Source organism: Otolemur garnettii, unplaced genomic scaffold (assembly GCF_000181295.1).
Source record: "Otolemur garnettii isolate 467f Iridium unplaced genomic scaffold, OtoGar3 scaffold00003, whole genome shotgun sequence".
Taxonomy (NCBI): domain Eukaryota; kingdom Metazoa; phylum Chordata; class Mammalia; order Primates; family Galagidae; genus Otolemur; species Otolemur garnettii.
Window position 1 is genome coordinate 26,863,453 of NW_003852398.1, and position 18,785 is coordinate 26,882,237.

General features: G+C 45.8%; 1 protein-coding gene across 4 annotated transcripts in view; it reads right to left on the reverse strand.

Annotated features, from left to right (window-relative positions):
* Positions 1-18,510, reverse strand: part of ABLIM3 (actin binding LIM protein family member 3) — a 109,969-nt gene extending 91,459 nt beyond the window's left edge. For 2 of the 4 annotated variants that reach the window (XM_023515552.1, XM_012808886.2), the window contains exons 1-2: positions 18,304-18,510; positions 17,852-17,951 (exon numbers count right to left, since the gene is read on the reverse strand). In XM_023515552.1, the coding sequence (XP_023371320.1) occupies positions 17,852-17,864 (13 nt within the window). In that variant the 5' untranslated portion in view covers positions 17,865-17,951; positions 18,304-18,510. Of the gene's footprint in view, positions 1-17,851 lie in introns of all 4 variants that reach the window. The other 2 variants (XM_012808897.2, XM_012808896.2) reach the window with 2 other exon arrangements.
* Positions 18,511-18,785: the final 275 nt, after the last annotated feature.

Consider the following 18,785-nt stretch of genomic DNA (forward strand, 5'->3'; position numbering starts at 1 on the left):
TGAGGCGATCACCTTACCTATTTTATAGCTGGACAAACTGAGGCTTAGGAATTGAGAATTGTGCCCAGAGAAGCTTTCAGCTCGTTCAGGGAGCTTTCTTTTCTATGCACATACATACGGAGATCCCTTTCTGACATTCTTTGCCCTAAAGTATTCTTTTTTTTTTTTTTTGGTACTGGCACTAACAGCAGCAAAAACGACTATTGCAATATAACTTCAAGAAACCCCAAGAGATTCATTAACATTTGATTCTCAAATCCCAGCTAAGTGTGGCATTCAGACGAGAACCGGGCAAATATCAAAGAACCAACAAGCATTTTCACTTGCTGAGCCTCTCTAAGCTAGACTAACGACTCAGAAGAAAAAAAAACTCTACCAGAATACCTCACTTCCAGCCAAAGAGGCATTGTGTCCCCAGTCGACTCCAGGAACCCTGGTACAATAATTAACATGTGGGCCAGAGGCCCAAACTCATTGGCACAGGACAGATTTTCAGATGAGAAACAGAGAAGCCCCAAATCCCACTTGCATAAAGGGCGTATTGACACTATCTGTTGAAAAGAATACAAATTTCAAGGGAGACAGCCGGACAGAGAGAAAGTAGAATTTTGGCTACGGAGGACGTAGGTGGGGGGAGGGGTGGACTTCTCACCTGTCTGAAAGCCCCTTATGTTTTCCCCGGATCAATGTCTAAGTTTGTACCTTAAGTGGACTTTGCTACTGGCTAAGGAGCATTTCCCACAGCACTGATGTCACAGATCCATAATAATCTGGGTCAGCAAACACAACCCGGTTGTAAACAGAAGGCTTCAGAGAGCTTCTGTGGGCAAATGAGCTGTGGGTGATGCCTAGTTGTCCTGGACTCATGGGCAGTCTCTGGCCCCAGGGCTTGCTCAGAGGATAGAAACAGCCTCAGTGAGGGCAGCATCATTCAGATCCAGAAAGCCCAGGAGAGAAGGTGTTCTGATCATTAGGGGGAAGAGAATGGGAGGGGAAGAGGGCTAAGAGGTCTGAGAGGTGTGGAAGAAGATGGTGGACACAGGGATTCAGCCCACTCATTCTCAGGCCCACTGCTGGGCATGAGAAGAGAAAGGGCCCCATCAGGTGATGCAGGAAAATCCCTGCATGTCAGACAGCTTGCCTGTTTGTGCTTCAGGCTTCTCAGCCTGGAGATATATGCAGAATCTCCAGGTTACAGCCCAAAAGGGGGACCACAAAGCATTGCCATAAATAGAAAGTGTTCCGGTCTGCCGAAGGACAAGATGTCCTAAGGCTTCCCTGAGTTCCATGCCACAAAAGGCTTTTCCTGAGTGACTGCACTACAGTGACACCAGCTTTATCCTGGGGTCAATTTTTGGCACCCACCAGACCCCAGGGAAGACCTGGCTCCAGGAGCAAAGTCCTAAATCAGCACAAACAGATTACAAAGTCCATGCATCAAAGCTCAGGTTTGTTGGTGCAATTATTTATTCATTAATATTTCCAGGGTAAAATTTCCACGCGCTGAGGATTGGGGATACACTACTCATGTTTTCTAGCCTTTGGGAATTTATAATCACATGGGAAAAACTGCAACAAGTAAATAAACAAACAGAATGAAAAAAATGAAAACGGGGTCAGGATAGGCAATGTGAAGGTAAAACATTTCAGCTGAGGTGGCAAGGAAGGGAGGGAGCCAGTCATAGAAGACCAGGAACATGAACAATCCAAGGGGATGAACAGCACGTGCAAGGGCCCTGAGGCTGGAAGACATGGTGAGTTTAGGGAGGCCAGTGTCACTGGAACATTAGCGCCAAGGAGAAACTCACACAAAACAAATTGGAGAAGACACTCTCCATTCAAGAACTTTTACAAGTGTTGTTATCATTGAAATAGCCCTTTTAGGGAAGCAAGGCTGACAGGATGGACCCATAGAACTGATGAGAATGCTAGTCTCAGAAGTGACAGACTTAGAAGGAGACTCAAGATTTGAAATCAGTTCTTCTGTTTCCACGCCTGCTGAAGGGGATACACATACATATACAGGATGTCTGTAAAGTCAGTGTGCAAATTAAAATAGACAACTATTTTACACCCTATATATTTATACTTGGTGCGATTAAAAAATAATAAAATATATAGCCCTCAAATAAAATGAGTATCAACAAATACATAAACCTGTATGAACCACATCTTAATCAAGATGGGGTGCTTTTCCATTACTCTGGAGAATCTGCTGCAACCTTTTGTGATCATTCACTCCTCCCCCAATCAAAGGTAAACTCTGTTATGCCTTCCATCCACATAGATTAGTTTTGCCTGTTCTTGAACTTCACTTAGATAGAATCATACAGTAGGCACTCTTTTATGTCTGGCTTCTTGTACTAAGCGTGTCTCTGAGATCTATTCATGTTGTTGCATGTATTAATAGGTTCTTCCTTTTTATTGCTGAGTTCTATCCCATTGTGTAAATGTAACATAATTTGTTTATCCCTTTGTCTATAGATGAGCATTTGGGTTGTTTCCAGCTTTGGGCTAATATGAATTAAGCTGCCAGGAACATTCTTGCATAAATCTTTTTGCAGATATATGTTTTATCTCCCACGGGTAAATATCTAAGAGAGGTGTTGCTAGACCATAGGTAGGTGTTGAATTTTTATGAAACTATCAAACAGCTTTCCAAAGTTGTGCCATTTTGCATACCCACAAGAAACGTATGAGAAAAATTCAGCCATTTGGGTGGGTGTAAAGAGATGGTTTTAATTTGCATTTCCCCAGTGACTAATGATGTTGAGCTCCTTTTTTTGTGTTTATTGGCCATTTGTATATGTGATGTGTCTACTTAAATTCTTGCCTATTTTTACTGATTTTAGTGTTCTAAGAAGTCATTGCTTTCCCTCAAAGCCACAAGATATTCTCCTGTTTTTTTCTCAGAAGTTGCATAATTCTAGCTTTTAGTTGATTTAGGTCTATGATCTATCATCAGTGTATTGCGGTAACAGGGGCCTTGTAATTGTACTAGAGAAATGCTCATCAAATATAAGGGCTTTTTCATTTTCATTTTATTTTTTACTTTTTATTGTGGCATAACTTATATACGGTCAAGTGCATAGATCTTAATTATATGGCTCAAATATTTTTACACTTATATACATCCCTATAACCACATTCAGGTCATTTAAGGACCCCTTTTTAACATCGAAATGTTTTTTAGCTCTCTATATTAGTATTACATTTAAGTAATACTTTGAGCAATTTTGGCCATATTGAATTTCCTCAGACACATCTATTTGCCAGGTATTGTGCACCTAAAGTTAGGTGCACACATGGACTTGTAAGCTCCAGCAATAATTCTATGGCTCTGAAGTGGTCTACAACTTGCAAGTGGGAAACAAATACACCATAACTGACTGACACATGATGCTTATCTGCAAGGAGCTTATAATCTAAGAGGTACACTAAGAAATGCACATGAATAAACCAAGTTGACTTATAGCCAATGACCTGTAACCATAAGAATGTTTTAAACCAAGGGCCAGGAACTTCAGAAGAGGGAATAAAATCCCTTTAGGAGCTCATGAGAGGTAGCAGGAGGGAAGACTATTTTAGCCTAAAGGTGGCTAGGATTTTGATAAATGAGGGTAATTGCCAAGTGAAAGGAATAGTTTTTTAAAAAGTGCCTTTCTTAGCAAATAGTTTCCACTATGTTCCACTTTACAGAAACACAGTGGAAACTAGTTTCAACGAAAAGGGAATTTGTTGGTTCTTATAACTAGGAAGTCTGGGGCTAGCTCTAGATGGCTGGATAGGGGCTTTCCTATGTAGTCAGAATTGTGACTTTCTCTGTTTTTCAGATAGCTTATTCCTGTGTCTTGGACAATAATGGTCACTGGTATTCCCAGACCCTCTTCTCCTTAGTTCAGCAACCTCAATGGAATAAATACTTCTCCTTCCCAATATCTCCCTATCTCCTTCCAGAGAATACTCCGGCTGGCTAGCTGAGGTCACAGCATCCTCTGGGGGAGGGGCAGACCACCACATTGACAGCCCATTAGTACTACAAGGAGATAAGGGATGTTCTTGTGAAGAATTAAAAGGAAGGATAATAAAAAGCGCTGTGCAGACACTTGGCTATCACTTTAAATTACAAAGGTATGTAGGCTCTGAATGGGGCAAAGTTCACAGGGAGCAAAGGTAGAGGAAGCATTTGCATGGAATGTAACAATGTTTCTTTCTCAGATGGGAAAGTCTCTGGTCTGAGTGTCATTGTTGCAGCCCAAGAACTGTCTAACCCAACAGATCTCAAGGCAGCCTCCTGCACACTGGCATTTGTGGTCACTTGAGAAGACCCGTAACACACCAGAGTGTTAATTATGGGGTGTGTTGAGTAAGAAGCCAATACCAAGAATGAAAAGTTTTCAGTCCTTTCCAATGATCTTCTCTATCGTATTCAAAGTAACCCTCTTGCGATTACAAGGATAAACTCGATTAGAAGGAGTAGGCATTTCTTTGTCATTATTTTGGATTGGAATCTCAAAGTTGGAAGAGATCTTAAAGGTTGTCTAGTATAGGGGTCAGCAAACTGTCTTCATGGGCCAAATAACCCTCCACCTTGATTTTTGCAAGTAAATTTTGATTTGTCCACGGCCTCATTGATTTGTTTACACATTTTCTATGGCTGCTTTGACACTACAGAGACTGTGTGGCTTGGAAAGTCCAGAATATTCACTCTCTGCAGAGCCCTTTATGGGAAAAGTTTGCCAATCCCTGGTCTAGTATGACCTGCTCCCTGCTCAGTCAGGACTGCCTTCTCCACTGTTAATTTTGTGCCTGACTCATGCCTAGAATCAAGAGATACTATGTAGAAAATATTTGGATAGTATGTCACATGTAATAAAGTATTCCTTAAATGTTAGCTAAAAAACGCCTGGATTATCAATACATAACCTCTGTTCTTCTTTTCCAATGGAATGGTTAAGAGGTATCTTAACAGTAGTATGTGCTGATTGATTTGTATATTTAAAACAGTTTTTCCCAATGCAATGTATTTGGAATGTATTATTACCTGACCACTATTAATCCTTACTGTTTCCCATGTGCCAGGCACCACGCTAAACATCTGCTCAGAGCTCACCTATCACTCCCACACTGAGAGGCAACTGCAGCTTGGGGGTCAGTATTAGCAACTCACTGAAGGCTGGACAGCTAGTAAGGGTCAAGCTGGAGTGTGAACCCCAGTCCTCTGACCCTACAACTCCAGCTCTTATCAAATACACTACCTTGGAGGCTTCCTGATTTGGTCAGTAACCTAGTTTTCAAAGTATCAGCTGACACAGCCCCAGAAATCAGAATCAGATGACAGGCTCACCTGTGGGCGCAGTGGCAGAAGAGCTGACAGTAACGCACAGTGGGGCTGCAGCACCACTGCTGCTCATCCTCCCTCACCCCTCCCCTCCACTCACACCTGCACCGCTGCATCTGGCCTGCCTCCCAAGGCCTCCTGGTTCTCTGATGCATCAGGCATGTGTTGCTGGGGAGATGGCCTTAAATAATGCACAGCCCTGGTCGAGTCACCACTGAGTCCTCATTGGCTGCAGACTGTAACACATTCTCTTTAGTGTGGCACCTGAAACTCTTAAAGATCTGATCCTCCCCAACTACCAGCCTTTCTCACCATTCACCTACTCATACTCTGTACAAATAAGGCACATGGGACCTCTGAAATATCTGTGTTTTTATTTCAGCCTCCTCAGCCTCGTGCCCCCAACCCTCACCCCAGTTCCTAGTGCCAGGACTCAGGAGTTGTGCTTAAGGGTGGAAGGAATGCTCACCCCAGAGAAGGAATGACCAAGCCCATCTGGAATGCCCCCTTCCTCTCATCTACTCTACCTAACAAAAGTTTGTTTCCCCCTCAAGGACTAGGTGGAATGGAATGTGCTCCACAAAGCATTCCCAGACTTCTGAAGGCATCTGACCTGGCTTCCCCTCCCTCTCAGCCCCTGTCCCAGTTTCCCGAATGTCATGGTCATGAGTGTTTATGACCACCTCGCTGAGATCCTGGAAGGAAGCAATCTGAGGTCAGGTTCTTTGTTCTGTGCAGTCCTGATCCTGAAGTGCCTGGAACATCATTACCACACAGACAGGGGATTCCTCTCATTGCCCGAGTGAATGAGTAAATAGTGCTGATGTCACCTGCAAGGCCAGTAACCCCAATCCCTCCTTTCCCCTGTGACCATAGCACAACAAAAGTGGGGGAAGATGGTGAAAAGAAGGAGCAGGGAGGAGGACAAAGGGGGCCTCAAAGTCAGATCCACATGATGTAAACACCTGTTGCCCTGCTTCCTGGCTCCTGTGACCTTGTCTAGGTGATTTGCCTTTGAACTTCATTTTCTTTTTATGGAAAACAGGTTTATTGGAGTGCTCCTCATAAATTCTTCCCTTCACATATTCATTCCTTGTATTCACTCAAGGCTCAAGTTTCAGGTTTGGAGCCAACTGCCTCCTCTCTGGGACTCAGTTTCCTCCTCTGTAAAACGAGGGTAACATTAGTGTCCCCTTCACAGGACTCCTTGAAGGACAAGCAGGCGAAGCAGGTGAAGGGCTTAGCCTGTGCTCATGAAATGCTGTTACAAGAGTTCACTGCTGTGCATCAACTACCACGTTGTTTTGGAGGGTTCAGCAGTGAACGAAGTAGTTGGAGCGTGTCTCATGGCCATCATGTGGCTTAAAGGCAAAAGAGGGTAAGAGGCAACAATGTCCAGGAGCTAATCAACAAAATAATTACTGAGGTAAGTTCTATGTAGAAAGGTTTCTGTTTTTTTTTTTTTTTTTGCAATTTTTGGCCAGGGCTAGGTTTGAACTTGCCACCTCCGGCATACTAGGAGTTAATCAACAAAATAATTACTGAGGTAAGTTCTGTGTAGAAAGGTGAGAGTGAATATAACATGGGTGCTAGTCCTTAAATACAGAATCAGGGAAGGCCCATGCAGGACTGTTGTAAGGAGTGAATAAAATATGTACAATATTCACACTCAGATGGATTATAGTTGGAGAAGAACGTCTGTTGATTAGGAGGAGGAGGAGAAACGTTAGTCTTAGGCTAAGGAATATCTGATGGGGACTTGCTTCTCTTTGTTTCTAAAATCCTGCCTCCCGGTTTCCTTCTCCCCATGTGTAACAGGCCTGGCTCTGTCTCTGTCCTTTGAAAGGGGATTTATGGTCACCTGAGGTTCCTGAGCCATATAATCCTGACATCACAGGTAATTCTCCTTCCAGAACAACTCATGCTAACTGTGAAAATATCTAATTTTACGATTGCCTTAGACCATCATCAGACAAGACAGGGCTGAGATCCCTGGGCTGTTTCATATCTCAAGACACAGGAATAGACCTCAGGCCACCCCTGCCCCTGCATGCTGAGTGCAGCTCACAGCAGGGAGATTGGCACTTGGCAGAGTGTGCTTCAGGTGCTTAAAATAGATCAACTGTGTCATTAGACTATTGCAAGGAAGTTGTTTCATTGGCCCTGCTGGTGCTGGTGAGGGCAAGAGATAACAGCCCGTGGAGAAAGACCTGTGCTTTGCACAAAATTAAGCAGATGTGAGGAAGAAGCTTTGGAAATGATACAGGCAGTGGAACGTGGGATTCTGGCAGGAGGACGGGTGGGTCTGTAGCACAAGCGAGCACAAGCTGTCACCACACATAGGAGCAACAGGCAACAATGTGGAGCCTGTAAGTAGCCCTTATCTGGCTGTTCACATACTTAGAAAAAGGGCTGGAGAGATCTAGGGAGCTGGGCAAAGCCCAACAGCATCCTCTGAAATAGGGCCCATCCATACTTTCATTCAGAGGCAAAACCAGTATGTGGAGCCAACTCAGATGTCTTCCTGCTGTTCCTCCCTTCCCCTAGCATGTTTCAAGTCCTTCCACCAATCTGGCCACTCTTTCCTGGACATGCTCTAGTTTAGCAGTTCTCAATCTGTCGGTCGTGACTCTTTTGTAACAATGAAAATATACCCTGCATATCAGATATTTACAATATGATTCATAACAGTAACAAAATTATAGTTATGAAGTAGCAACAAAAATAATCTTATGGTTGGGAGTCACCACAACATGAGGAACTGTATTAAAGGGCTGTGATATTAGGAGGCATTAGGAAGGCTGAGAACCACTGCTCTAGGTGATCACCGTCATCCCTGATCAGGGGTCTGCAGAGTAGTGCTCTGACCCCCTTCTGTCCACATGGCCATTTTTCAGCAGCCTATGTTGCTCAGTTGCCTCTTTCTTTTCTTTTTCTTTTCTTTTTTTGTTTAAGACACAGTCTTACTATATTGCCCTCTGTAGAGTGCTGTAGCATCACAGCTCACAGCAACCTCAAACTCTTGGGCTTAAGCTATTCTTTTGCCTCAGCCTCCCAAGTTGCTGGGACTACAGGTGCCTGCCACAATGCCCAAGCTATTTTTGGGGTACAATTGTCATTGTTGGTTAGCAGGCCTGGGCTGGGCTCAAACCCACCAGCTTCAGTGTATATGACTGGCTCCCTACTCACTGAACTATGGGTGCTGAGCCTCAGTTGCCTCTTTCTAAACTTGAGATCAACCCCTCTCCTCCAACCTCTACTCCGAAGGCTGCCATGTCGGATGTCCTAGACACTGGGAAGTGACAGCAGGTGAAGAGGGGAAGAGTTCAAACGCCAGGAAGCAGAGAATAGGTGTTTATACCATGTGGATCTGACTTTGAGGCCTCCTCAGATTTAGGAGGCACAAATAACCAGATAAGGTGACAGACTGCAGACAGGCCAGTGGAGGAAAGGGAAATTTCCCAGAGGACTACTTTCTAATCACTGCCTTAGTGACTGGGTAGATGGAGGGCCTGTCAATCAACTGGGACTATAAAAATTAAAGCAGGTTTTTTTTGTTTTTTTTTTTAAAGAGAGTAAGTTTATTAAATTTTAGGTTGTATTTGATGTGCCTTGGGAATACCAGGTGAGCATTTTAGCAGATGGTCAGAAAGATGACCCTGGAGATCAGGATTTTTCTTAATGAATTAATTTATCAAGTATCTTTTGGGTACCTACTACATGCCAGGCTCTGAGCCTTACTTTCTATGAACTATTTGCTACCCTGGTTTCTTCCAGAGGAATGAGGAAGAATCTGACTTCTAACAGAAGCAATTATGTTGGCATTATCTACTTCCATAATGACAGACGAAAGGTCTTGAGTAGCCATGTAGGATCACTGCTGTGGCCGTTTAGCAATCACTTCTTAGCTGGGGGTTCTGTAAACTGACCTGTTGGCTATAGAGCTTCTATTGTTGACTAGATGTCCTCAACTAAACCAGGAATGTCCCACAAGTCAGAACAATCTCTGGGATAGTTCAGCCTCTTGGGATGCCTTCTTTTGTGCTAGATGAGATATCCAGAGCTGGGATCAATTATCCAGAATTGTTCTCCTTTGCTCTGTGCCCCATCCCCTACACTAGGTTCCCTGGAAACAAAAATGACCCCCAGGAGATGGGGGGCAGGACAGTGTTTGCCCCACTATTTGCCCAACTATATCCAACAGGATATGATATCACCCTTCTGGGAATGGGTCTGCTGGGGAAATAGGACATGCTGCAGGGCTTTGCTCACTTGGAGAGGACTTTAATAGCATGGCAGTGTTAATTGCTAACTCTAGATAGGACTTCCTCCCATAATCATTAACAGATATGTTGTAGTCTCCTCATCTCTGTGTGAAGATACACTTCTCCAGACTATACTATCTGGATCATCTACGAGACTACAGTGGCAGGGTAACATAAAATTATCATGCGGGCCTTGGGAAATTTAATAGGAAGTGGTGGTGACCGTGGCAAACCAGAGACCAGCATGTGTGCGTGCCCTGCCAAAAGCGGGCAATCCTGTTGACTGCCGTCACCAAGAAAAATAGTGTCAGGGTTGCAAGATCTTCTAGTTTTGTTTTGTTTTTAAGAAAAGTGAGAAATCTCAATTTTAATTTCCCATTGATGGTAAATAATCCAAATTCATTAAAAACCTGGTACTGAGCAAATTAAACATATCCATCCCATCACCCTGGGCACCAAGAGGCAAATTGTGCCCACCTGTAGGAGCCATGATGGTAAAGACCTTCTGTAGCATCATGCCTGGTACAGAGCCGGTGTTCAATAAATATTTGTTGAATGAACAAATGAACAATCCAATTCTTATTCCCATGTTGGACATTCCCAGGAACTAGGTAGATTGAAAACCAATACCATGATGTAAATTCCCTTACACTATTGAAATACTACAAGTTGTGCTTAATGGCTCGAATGGGTGTGGGGTGGGGAGTGTGTTTTTGGAAACAGATTGACTGTGGACATATTACACAGTGGTCCTGTGGTCCTCCTACGTGGGGATCGTCTGTGTGTGAACATGTTATCTTCAGGTTCTCAGGTACAGGATCCAGCTCTGCTGGTCAGAAATGGTCAAATTAGGGCTTAAACATCAAGACTAGATAGTTAATCTTTGTGACACTTGTACTTAGTAATTAACTGTCAGAAACCTACTCTAGCCCTGGGGAGAGGCTGATATTCAGGGGATATCAAACCACAAGGAATTCTTCTCTCTGAGGAGTCATTTCCTCAACAAATACCATATTATGAATGGAATTGTGTCCCCTCCAAATTTATATGTTGAAGTCCTAGCCCTCAGTACTTCAGAATGTGACCATATTTGGAGATTCAGAATTTACAGAGGTAATCAAGTTAAGATGAGGTCATTTGGGTGGGCCCTAATCCGATGTGATTGATATCTTTATCAAAAAGGGAAATTTGGATGTGGAGACACACAGATAAAGACCCTGCGAAGAGACTTAAGTCCAAGACAGCCATCTATAAACCAAGGAGAGAGTCAAGCCAATACTTTCTTCACAGTCTTCAGAGGAAACCCTGCTGACACCTTTGGAGTTTTAACCTGCAGAGCTGTGAGATAATCCATTTCTGTTCTTTAAGCCATCCGATTTATAGCACTTTATTATGGTAGCCCTAACAAATTAATTAATTAACTAATTAATTTATTGATACAGAGTTTTGCTTCATCACCTGGGCTAGAGTGCCATGGCCTCCACTTAGCTCACAGCAATCTGAAACTCAGGGCTCAAGTGATCCTCCTGCTTCAGCCTCCTGAGTAGCTGGGATTATAGGTGCCTGCCACAACGCCAGGATAAGTTTTCTATTTTTAATAGAGATGGGGTCTTGCTCTTGCTTAGGTTGGTCTTGAACTCCTGAGCAATCTGCCCACGTTGGCCTCCCAGAGTGCTAGGATTACAGGCGTGAGCCACTGTGCCTGGCTGAACAACAAATTTATTTTTATATGTTTTATGAACCCTTGATCTGTGCTATGCACAATTTTAAGCAAATCACAACTAACTTTATTTTTGATAGCAACTCTGGGAGAGAGGCACTATTATTAGCCCTCCCTGTAATAATCATTAGAGAAGGTAAGTGACTTACTCAAGGACACACAGAGAGAAACTAAAATTTGAACCCAGTGATCCAGCTCCAGTCTGTGCCCTTAAAAACTACAAGAGAATTTATTAGCAAACTACTTACAAAGTCAAAGGTGCTTATGGACTTTTTTTCTGGTTGTTTTCTATTCTTTTACAATGGTATTTGGCTAATGTTGGGTCATAGCCAGTTGTTGACCATTCACCACAACAGATGCTATCTCAGCAAGATGAAGCTTTTGCCAGAGAAGGAAGTTGGAGTTCAGAATTGATATCACTTCCTTTATGTAATCCAAGTGCTCTTGAAATCACATTGTGATATTCAGAGATGTGTTAGATTCATTTTGGATGACTTTAAAATTGTTCCTCACATTATTCCCCTCTAACTTCATCTGTCAACAACTGCTTCATTCATTTGGGAAGCCTGTTTAAAACAATCTCTATCCTGGTAAGTAAATAAACACTTCTATTTTATTTGTTTTGCAAATTTAGAATTTCTTGAGAGGGCATCCTAGTGTGTTCTTGCTCAGAATGGATCCTGTTTGTAAGGAATGGAGCTCCTGATCTGGGCAATGGCATTAGCAGAGGAAGGTCACCCTGCCTCTTGTGCTGGACACTTCTCTTCTGAGTTCCCTAACTGTTCCAGATCCGTTCTGCCCTCTTTCTACTGGCATTGTACCCTGGGAGTCTGGCCATCATGGGACTATCAACTGCCTTTCTTGCCCTCTGGCTCCTGGTGGCCAATGGGGACTACCCAAAGGAGGTCCCAGGAAGGGAGGCGGGAGGGGTCAGGATATTTAAGCCCTTGGCTCCCTCCTTGCAACTGGGCCAGGGGCCCCAGATTCTGTCAGGCAGCCCTCACCCCACAGCTGGCAGGGTCTCTGGGTCTCGCTGGGGGCAGTTGTGTGGGCCAGGGGTAATGGGCCACTGTTTCTAGCCTCTTGCAGGTGAGTACCCTTGCTTCTCCTTGTGTGTTTCTCTATACCTTTCTCATGCTCCGGAAGGGTCCTCTATTGTAACTCCGCCTTATTGTTCCCCACGGGAACCCTGACTGATAGAATCCCCCCTTCTCCTGTACCCTATATAATACAGTCGGGTGCTAGGCCATGCAGTCCTTATTTTCTGAAGGATATTTTCTTTTATTTCTATTCTTACAACTACCCAGTTCCTGGAGCTTAGCCCTTCTCTGAACTAAGGCAATTGTCTGTCACATAGAATCCTAACTTCCTGTCTTGCCCATTTCGACCTATGCCATACATGACACCAGGTTAATGATCTTCCTGAAGACTTCCCGAAAGCTGTGGCCTTCCTGTGCCATACCCAGCACTGGCTGCAGTACTAGCAGAGCAGGCTAATTTTCAATCAGAGGGTTGGTTTTTATGATACCATCATTTCAGAACTTCGCTTTACTCAATGGCCAATTCAACTTCAGGCTCAGCTCCATTCACCAAGACCCAATGCCAGTGAGTTTCTCCCATTATTTCACTGAATCCTCACAAGTGCCCTGCACACTGGCATTTTAATGCTCACATTTTATACAGGATAACGTTCAGGCTCAGAGACATGATCAATTCTGTCCATGATTACAAGGGAGTACCTGATAGATGTTGAGTCTGAACTCAGGAGTCTATAACCCTAAAGCTCAGGTACTTATTGCCTCAGGATGTGGTACTGCTGCGCCCAGGACACCTTTGTGTGGGTTATATGATCTCTCAATACTCTCTTCAACAAAACAAAGTTGACCCCCCAAAAAGTAATTTGTTAGTATGTCAATCCATGCTAAAGACCAACGGAAGGCAGAAGGCAGGAGGAAGCCTAGGATACGAGGGAAAATGGTACCCGGTACCATTGTTCATGCTTACGTGATGCTTGCCAACCTCAAGGATGAGCCAGTTCTGGGTTTCATACACTGGAAAGCCATAGCTTTCGGGAGCTCTGGGAGTTGTGATCCAAATGAGGAACAAGTCATTTTATGGGAAAGAGAAGTAACTCTGGTGCTCAGGGACCCCAGCATACTGGGGCACACCCAGTCTCCCCTGGCTTTGGGGAACTCTTGGAGCCAATATGGGAACTGGAGACTTGAACAAGAAATAATCTAAGACTTATTGTTGCCTTAGAGTATGCATATTAGATGGGTGGTACCCCATGGCTTGGGGACTGGAGGAGAGTGAGTGATCTGGATTCAACTCCTTCCTCACTCTGTGGGCTTAGGAAAATGGCCAAAGTAGAAACCAGAATGAAGAAATGCCCCAGACCATACTACTACCAGGGGCTGCATGCCACAGCTCTTATGGAACTTGCTGTCTGGTGGGAGATGAGCTTCAAAGCAGTGATCAGTGGAGAGTGAGCAATGGCAGGGCCAGGCTCGAGGGAACAGGGCCAGGGTGTGCTAGAAGCATGTGTCAGGGGCACATGAATTGGACTGGGGGCTGGGGAGGGTGAGGAGGCCAGCCTGGGTGAAGGGTGCTGGTGGGGAAAGGGCTTTCCAGGAGGAGGGAACAGTGCTGGCAATGTTGTTGGGGGCAAGCCCCCAGAGGGAATGGGAAGAGGTGAATGTGACCAGGACCCAGAGAATAGTGCAATTCACGCGAGGCCCTGCAGGCCTTGCTGAGGTTTTTCCTCTCTCATCTTAAGAGCAGGGGATGTGCATTTGAGGCAGAAGGTGATGCAGAGGGTGGATCTGGGAGAATGATTGGAAGTGGCTAGAGTGGGTGAAGGGAGATCAGTTAGGGGCTGCCTCATGAGGCCTCGAGACAGATGGCAGAATTAGTTCGGAAGGGTGCAGAGTAAAGAAAGGCAAGGAGCTGGAGCCACCCTACAGCAGGAGCCAGCCTACAGCAGGAGCCACCCTACAGCAGGCAAAGAGGCATGACTGGCCTGTTCCCTTCCCTTCCCCTGAAGTCCTTCACCCAAGGAGGGTACCCACTAGTACTAGCCCAGGCCCTCCTGGCCTGGGTGTGCTCATGTCTGGGGTATCTGCTCCCTCCTCAAGGAACCCTCTCTCCCCTCCTTCACTGAGTCCGAGGGCCGGCCCGCACCTGCCATCTACTAGGTCTGTTTACCACCCTACTCCATCATCTCCCAAATTACCTCTTTCTCTCAGGTTCCTGGTTTTTGGTGTGCTAATGCTCAGCTGGATTTCAGAAGAAAAAATTCCGACGAAACTAAAATTCACACTGAAGAGTCACTGACTGTGCACTCTCCTGTTTTTGTCATCTGAGAAATGGGTTTTTATTAATAAAAACAACTTACATATGTTTACAAAGCATTCTCTTATAATCTCATTTAATTTCAAAAATCATACTTGCAATACACTTCTCAATTCATAACGAAGGTATGACATCCAAGAGGTGGGGTGACCCGCCTGCTACTGTCATAAAGTTAACAACGACGACAGCCACACAGACCACCCCCATAATCATGGCAGTGTGACCAATCCATTACTGACATGATCCCAGCCACGTCCACAGCCAAGGTCTACCCTCTGCAGACTGCATGAAATGGTAACATTTGGTCTCCATTCCAAGCTAATGTATGTCACATCGTTTCACGTTGCATCATTCCCATTTTTGGAGATGAGAATCACCTCATCTACTTAGATGAAGCTCACACATCTAATGAGTGAAAAGAAGAAAACTGGAACCCAGATTCCAGGGCTTGAGCTCCACTGACCCTTATTGCTGCCCAAGACCAGAGCCCTGTGCTCTTCTTCTCATGAAGTGATTGGAATTTTTTATAGAGTTGATCCTTTAACAGCATAGATTTGAAATGCATGGGTCCATTTATATGCGGATTTTTTTTTTTTTTTTCAGTTAAACATGGATGGAAATTACAGTAGTCAGGGAACTCGACTGGGAGGGCTGACTTTTGATATATACATGGATTCTTCAGAGCTGGCCATAGGTCTTGAGTACACATAGGGGTCCTGGAACCAATCCCCTGTATATGTTTAGAGGGACACTGTGACCTCATGCTTTGTCCTACTTCAGTGGTGCCATCTGAACCATTGATTAAAAATTGCTCTCACTGTCATGTATGCTATACGTCCAAGTATCTTTCCTAATCTAACAACTAACCGCATGACCTGAAGTCACTGAACATCAGCCATCAGATTTCCCCTATAGAGCTGGAGCAATAATACTCATCTGTCCAGGCGGGTGGGGAGTCTGGTGAGATCAAGCAGGGAAGTGCTTAGCATGGTGGCTTGGTGGAGAATAAGGAGCAAATACATGGACGGGAAAGAAATACCGAGGACAAGGTCCTATTCGGGACAATTTCAGGCACGAGGACCAAGCTAGAAATTTCACATCTTAAAGGACAGCATTTTTGCCTCCTGCCAGCACCAAGTCCTTATGACCCTGTGACCTGTCCCTCTCCTTCAGAGGCCCAATTTCTATTCTCTCCCTTTGCAAAGCCAGGGTTGGGAAGAACCTTGAAGATGCCTCAGTCCAGCCCCTAATCCTAAGTTTGAGTCTCCTCACAGTGTCCCTAGGCACCTACTGAGAGAAGCACTTCCTCTCAGGAGGGACTCTGACTCTCAAGACGGCTGAGCCATTCTGCTCTGTTCATTTCCCACGATTTCTGCCCCATCCACATAACCCTCCCTACTTAGACAAAGTATATAAGGCCAGGATGGCATTTTTGGCAGTCCTCACCTCATCTTCTGCAATGTTCAACTCTATGGGTCATTATTTCTTTAAGAAAAAAAAAGGACAATCTCCATTTCCTTCTTTCAGGGAATACTCAGGGTTGCTAACTGCTAACAGGACAAGATTTCCTTAGGATTCCAGAGAGAGAAAGGGGCAGATTCAGTTGCTTGTTTCCTTTCTTAGTCCCTTGAAAAATAGATGAGCCATCATTCTCTTCTGTTACTTAGTGGGAAAGGACTCTCAGAAATACATTTTGTTTTCTAGAGATAGTGAGAAGTGACAGGCAATTCACATCTTTATTTGCCTGAAAACATGCAAATGCAAACATGTGGCCTACTAGGTGACAGGGTCTATAGGATTTTGCTCTTTTCCTGAGCCTGCTATAAAGCCAAAACACTATTCCAGCCTGTCAAATCAAGAGACAAAATTTTTTCCTGGACGAGGCAGAGGGAGTCCAGCCACGGTGGCTTGCTTAGCATAGATATGTAATACACAAAGGAAGACAGCAGAGAGATGAGTCATACAAATATGTAGTAAATAAATATATTTCATTTCCATTTCAGTGCCTTTTGCTTTGTTTTTTACTCTTCTCTATGCCAACAGCTTTGAAATGGTTGTGGTGGGGAGGAGAGGTAAGGAGGGACTGGATTTTGACAGGACACAGCCTCGGTAAGGTTCTGATGTTTCTGATCTTACTGCTCAGCTCTAGCTCTTTTGGAAAAAAACAAACTTGTAGATTCTTTGATTAGAAGGTTTCTAATTCAACCCTTATCATTTTACAGATGAGCAGTCTGAGAGGTAGAGAAGGGCATGATAACAAAGTCAGAGACCTGGGGAAGTGTATGTTTGTAGAGCTCCTGGGGTTTAACAGCCCCACCTGAGGCTGGAAAGACCCAGACAAGCCAAGCTAGAGGGACAGCCGAAGAGGGAGACCTGAAGCCTACATGCCTCCCAGGGCACCCCTGCTGGTGCCCATGGTGAAAGGCTCTACACTGAAGAGAAACAGCCTTGCCTCTTGTACTTCTGACTGCATTCCCTGCACTGCATTTTGCTGAGGCCCAACCTGGCAGCAAAATGTCTGGTCCTGGCTCTGCTAGCAGTTGCTGCTTTTGGCATCTTAGAGCCTTTGGGCAAATTCTGTTCTGTTTCTCTTGTTCTCAAGGATGGATAACCAGCTCCTAAGTATGTAGCAAAATCAGCCTGGGGCCACTGGGTGCAGGCACACCGGAGCTGGACTTCTCACAATCTCTAGATCCAAACGTGGCTTTTTATTAAACTGCTGTCTCCCATCCCACTGCCTGCCCACACCCACCAGCCCACCTGCCTGCCGGCCTGCAGGCCTGTCTCCCTGCTCTCGCCAGCTCGGGACAAACAGGGTCCTCCACCGTTTTCTAGATGTGTGAAGGGAGGTCTCTGCAGAGACCCCACAGTCAGACAATGGCCACAGACTGCTTCCTAGGCCTCCCAGGCATTGCTAGAAGGAGACAAACAGTTTTCCCAGCAGAGGCAACTGGCGCCGCTGATAAAATATTGGCAACATGATCACGAAAAGCCAGACCCAAAAGCTGTCTCTCTGTCCAGGAGCACAGAAAACCCCCCAAAGGAGTCTAGGGGGTCATGTGTCCAGAGATGCCAGTTTTCCCTCCTCCTTCCAGGCAGCCCCAGCAGCGCAGGCTCCTGCACCTCCCGCCCCCACCCCTGTTCCCATGGCAAAGGAGAGGAGGATCCACTTACTGCTCGTGTTCATGGTGATGTCTTCGCACTGGGTCTTTCATTCAATACGGAGGCCCGGGTTGCTTTTTAAATTTTCCGTTCTTTGAACCGCACTCATCACCTAGGGGTTGAAAAAGGCAGTCCAGTGCCAGCTCTGTATCCTCAGGTGCTCTCCCTCTGCTGTCCCTTCTCGGACTGGGCTGTAACCACTGGCCTTGAAGGCGACTGGACTAATTGGCGCAGGTGTGAGCAAGGTGGAGGAGGGGGGGAGGACACGGGCGCCTCTGTCCTCCTGCTCCTCAGCCCCGAATCCCGGGCCGGAGCGGGGCTGGCAGAGCCTGCTCGCGCGCACCCCGGACTATTCCAGCCCAGCGGCTCCGGATCCCAAAGGGGGTGTGGACCACAGGGAGGCAGGGCGGGGGCAGAGCGTCCCCGCCCGGCCTCAAGGAGCAGCGACCCGCCCCAGGACCCACCTCTCGGCCACCGTCGGGAGCCAGAGGCTCCTGCCCCGGCCCCTGCGACCGGTTCATGAATCCTGGTCCTCTTCTAGGGTCTGGAATTCCAGGGCGAGCAAAGCGAAATAGGGGAGCTCGACATCCATGATGCGGGCTCTCGGGTTGGCAGCGCGGGGGGCGCGGCTGCTCGCTGCTGCCACCTGCTGGACGCGCCGGTGCGTGTCCGAGGCCCCGCCCCTCTGGGCTTCTGTCTGGTCCTGGGGTGTGGTAGAGTCAGGACCGACCCGGTATCCTGGGACCAGCAAGGGGGAGCTTGAGCTCTGGTTTCCTCTAGGTCAGTACTGATGTCTAAGGGCTCAAAGCTAGGGGAGAGAATTATCCTTGGGAGGGGCTGTGAAGGCAAGACTGGCTTTGCAGGAAGACAGTTTCCACCCCAGCCCTGCTGTTGACAAACTCAACGCAGTGTAGACTTGAGCTGGTAGCTCACTGCTGTCTCTGCC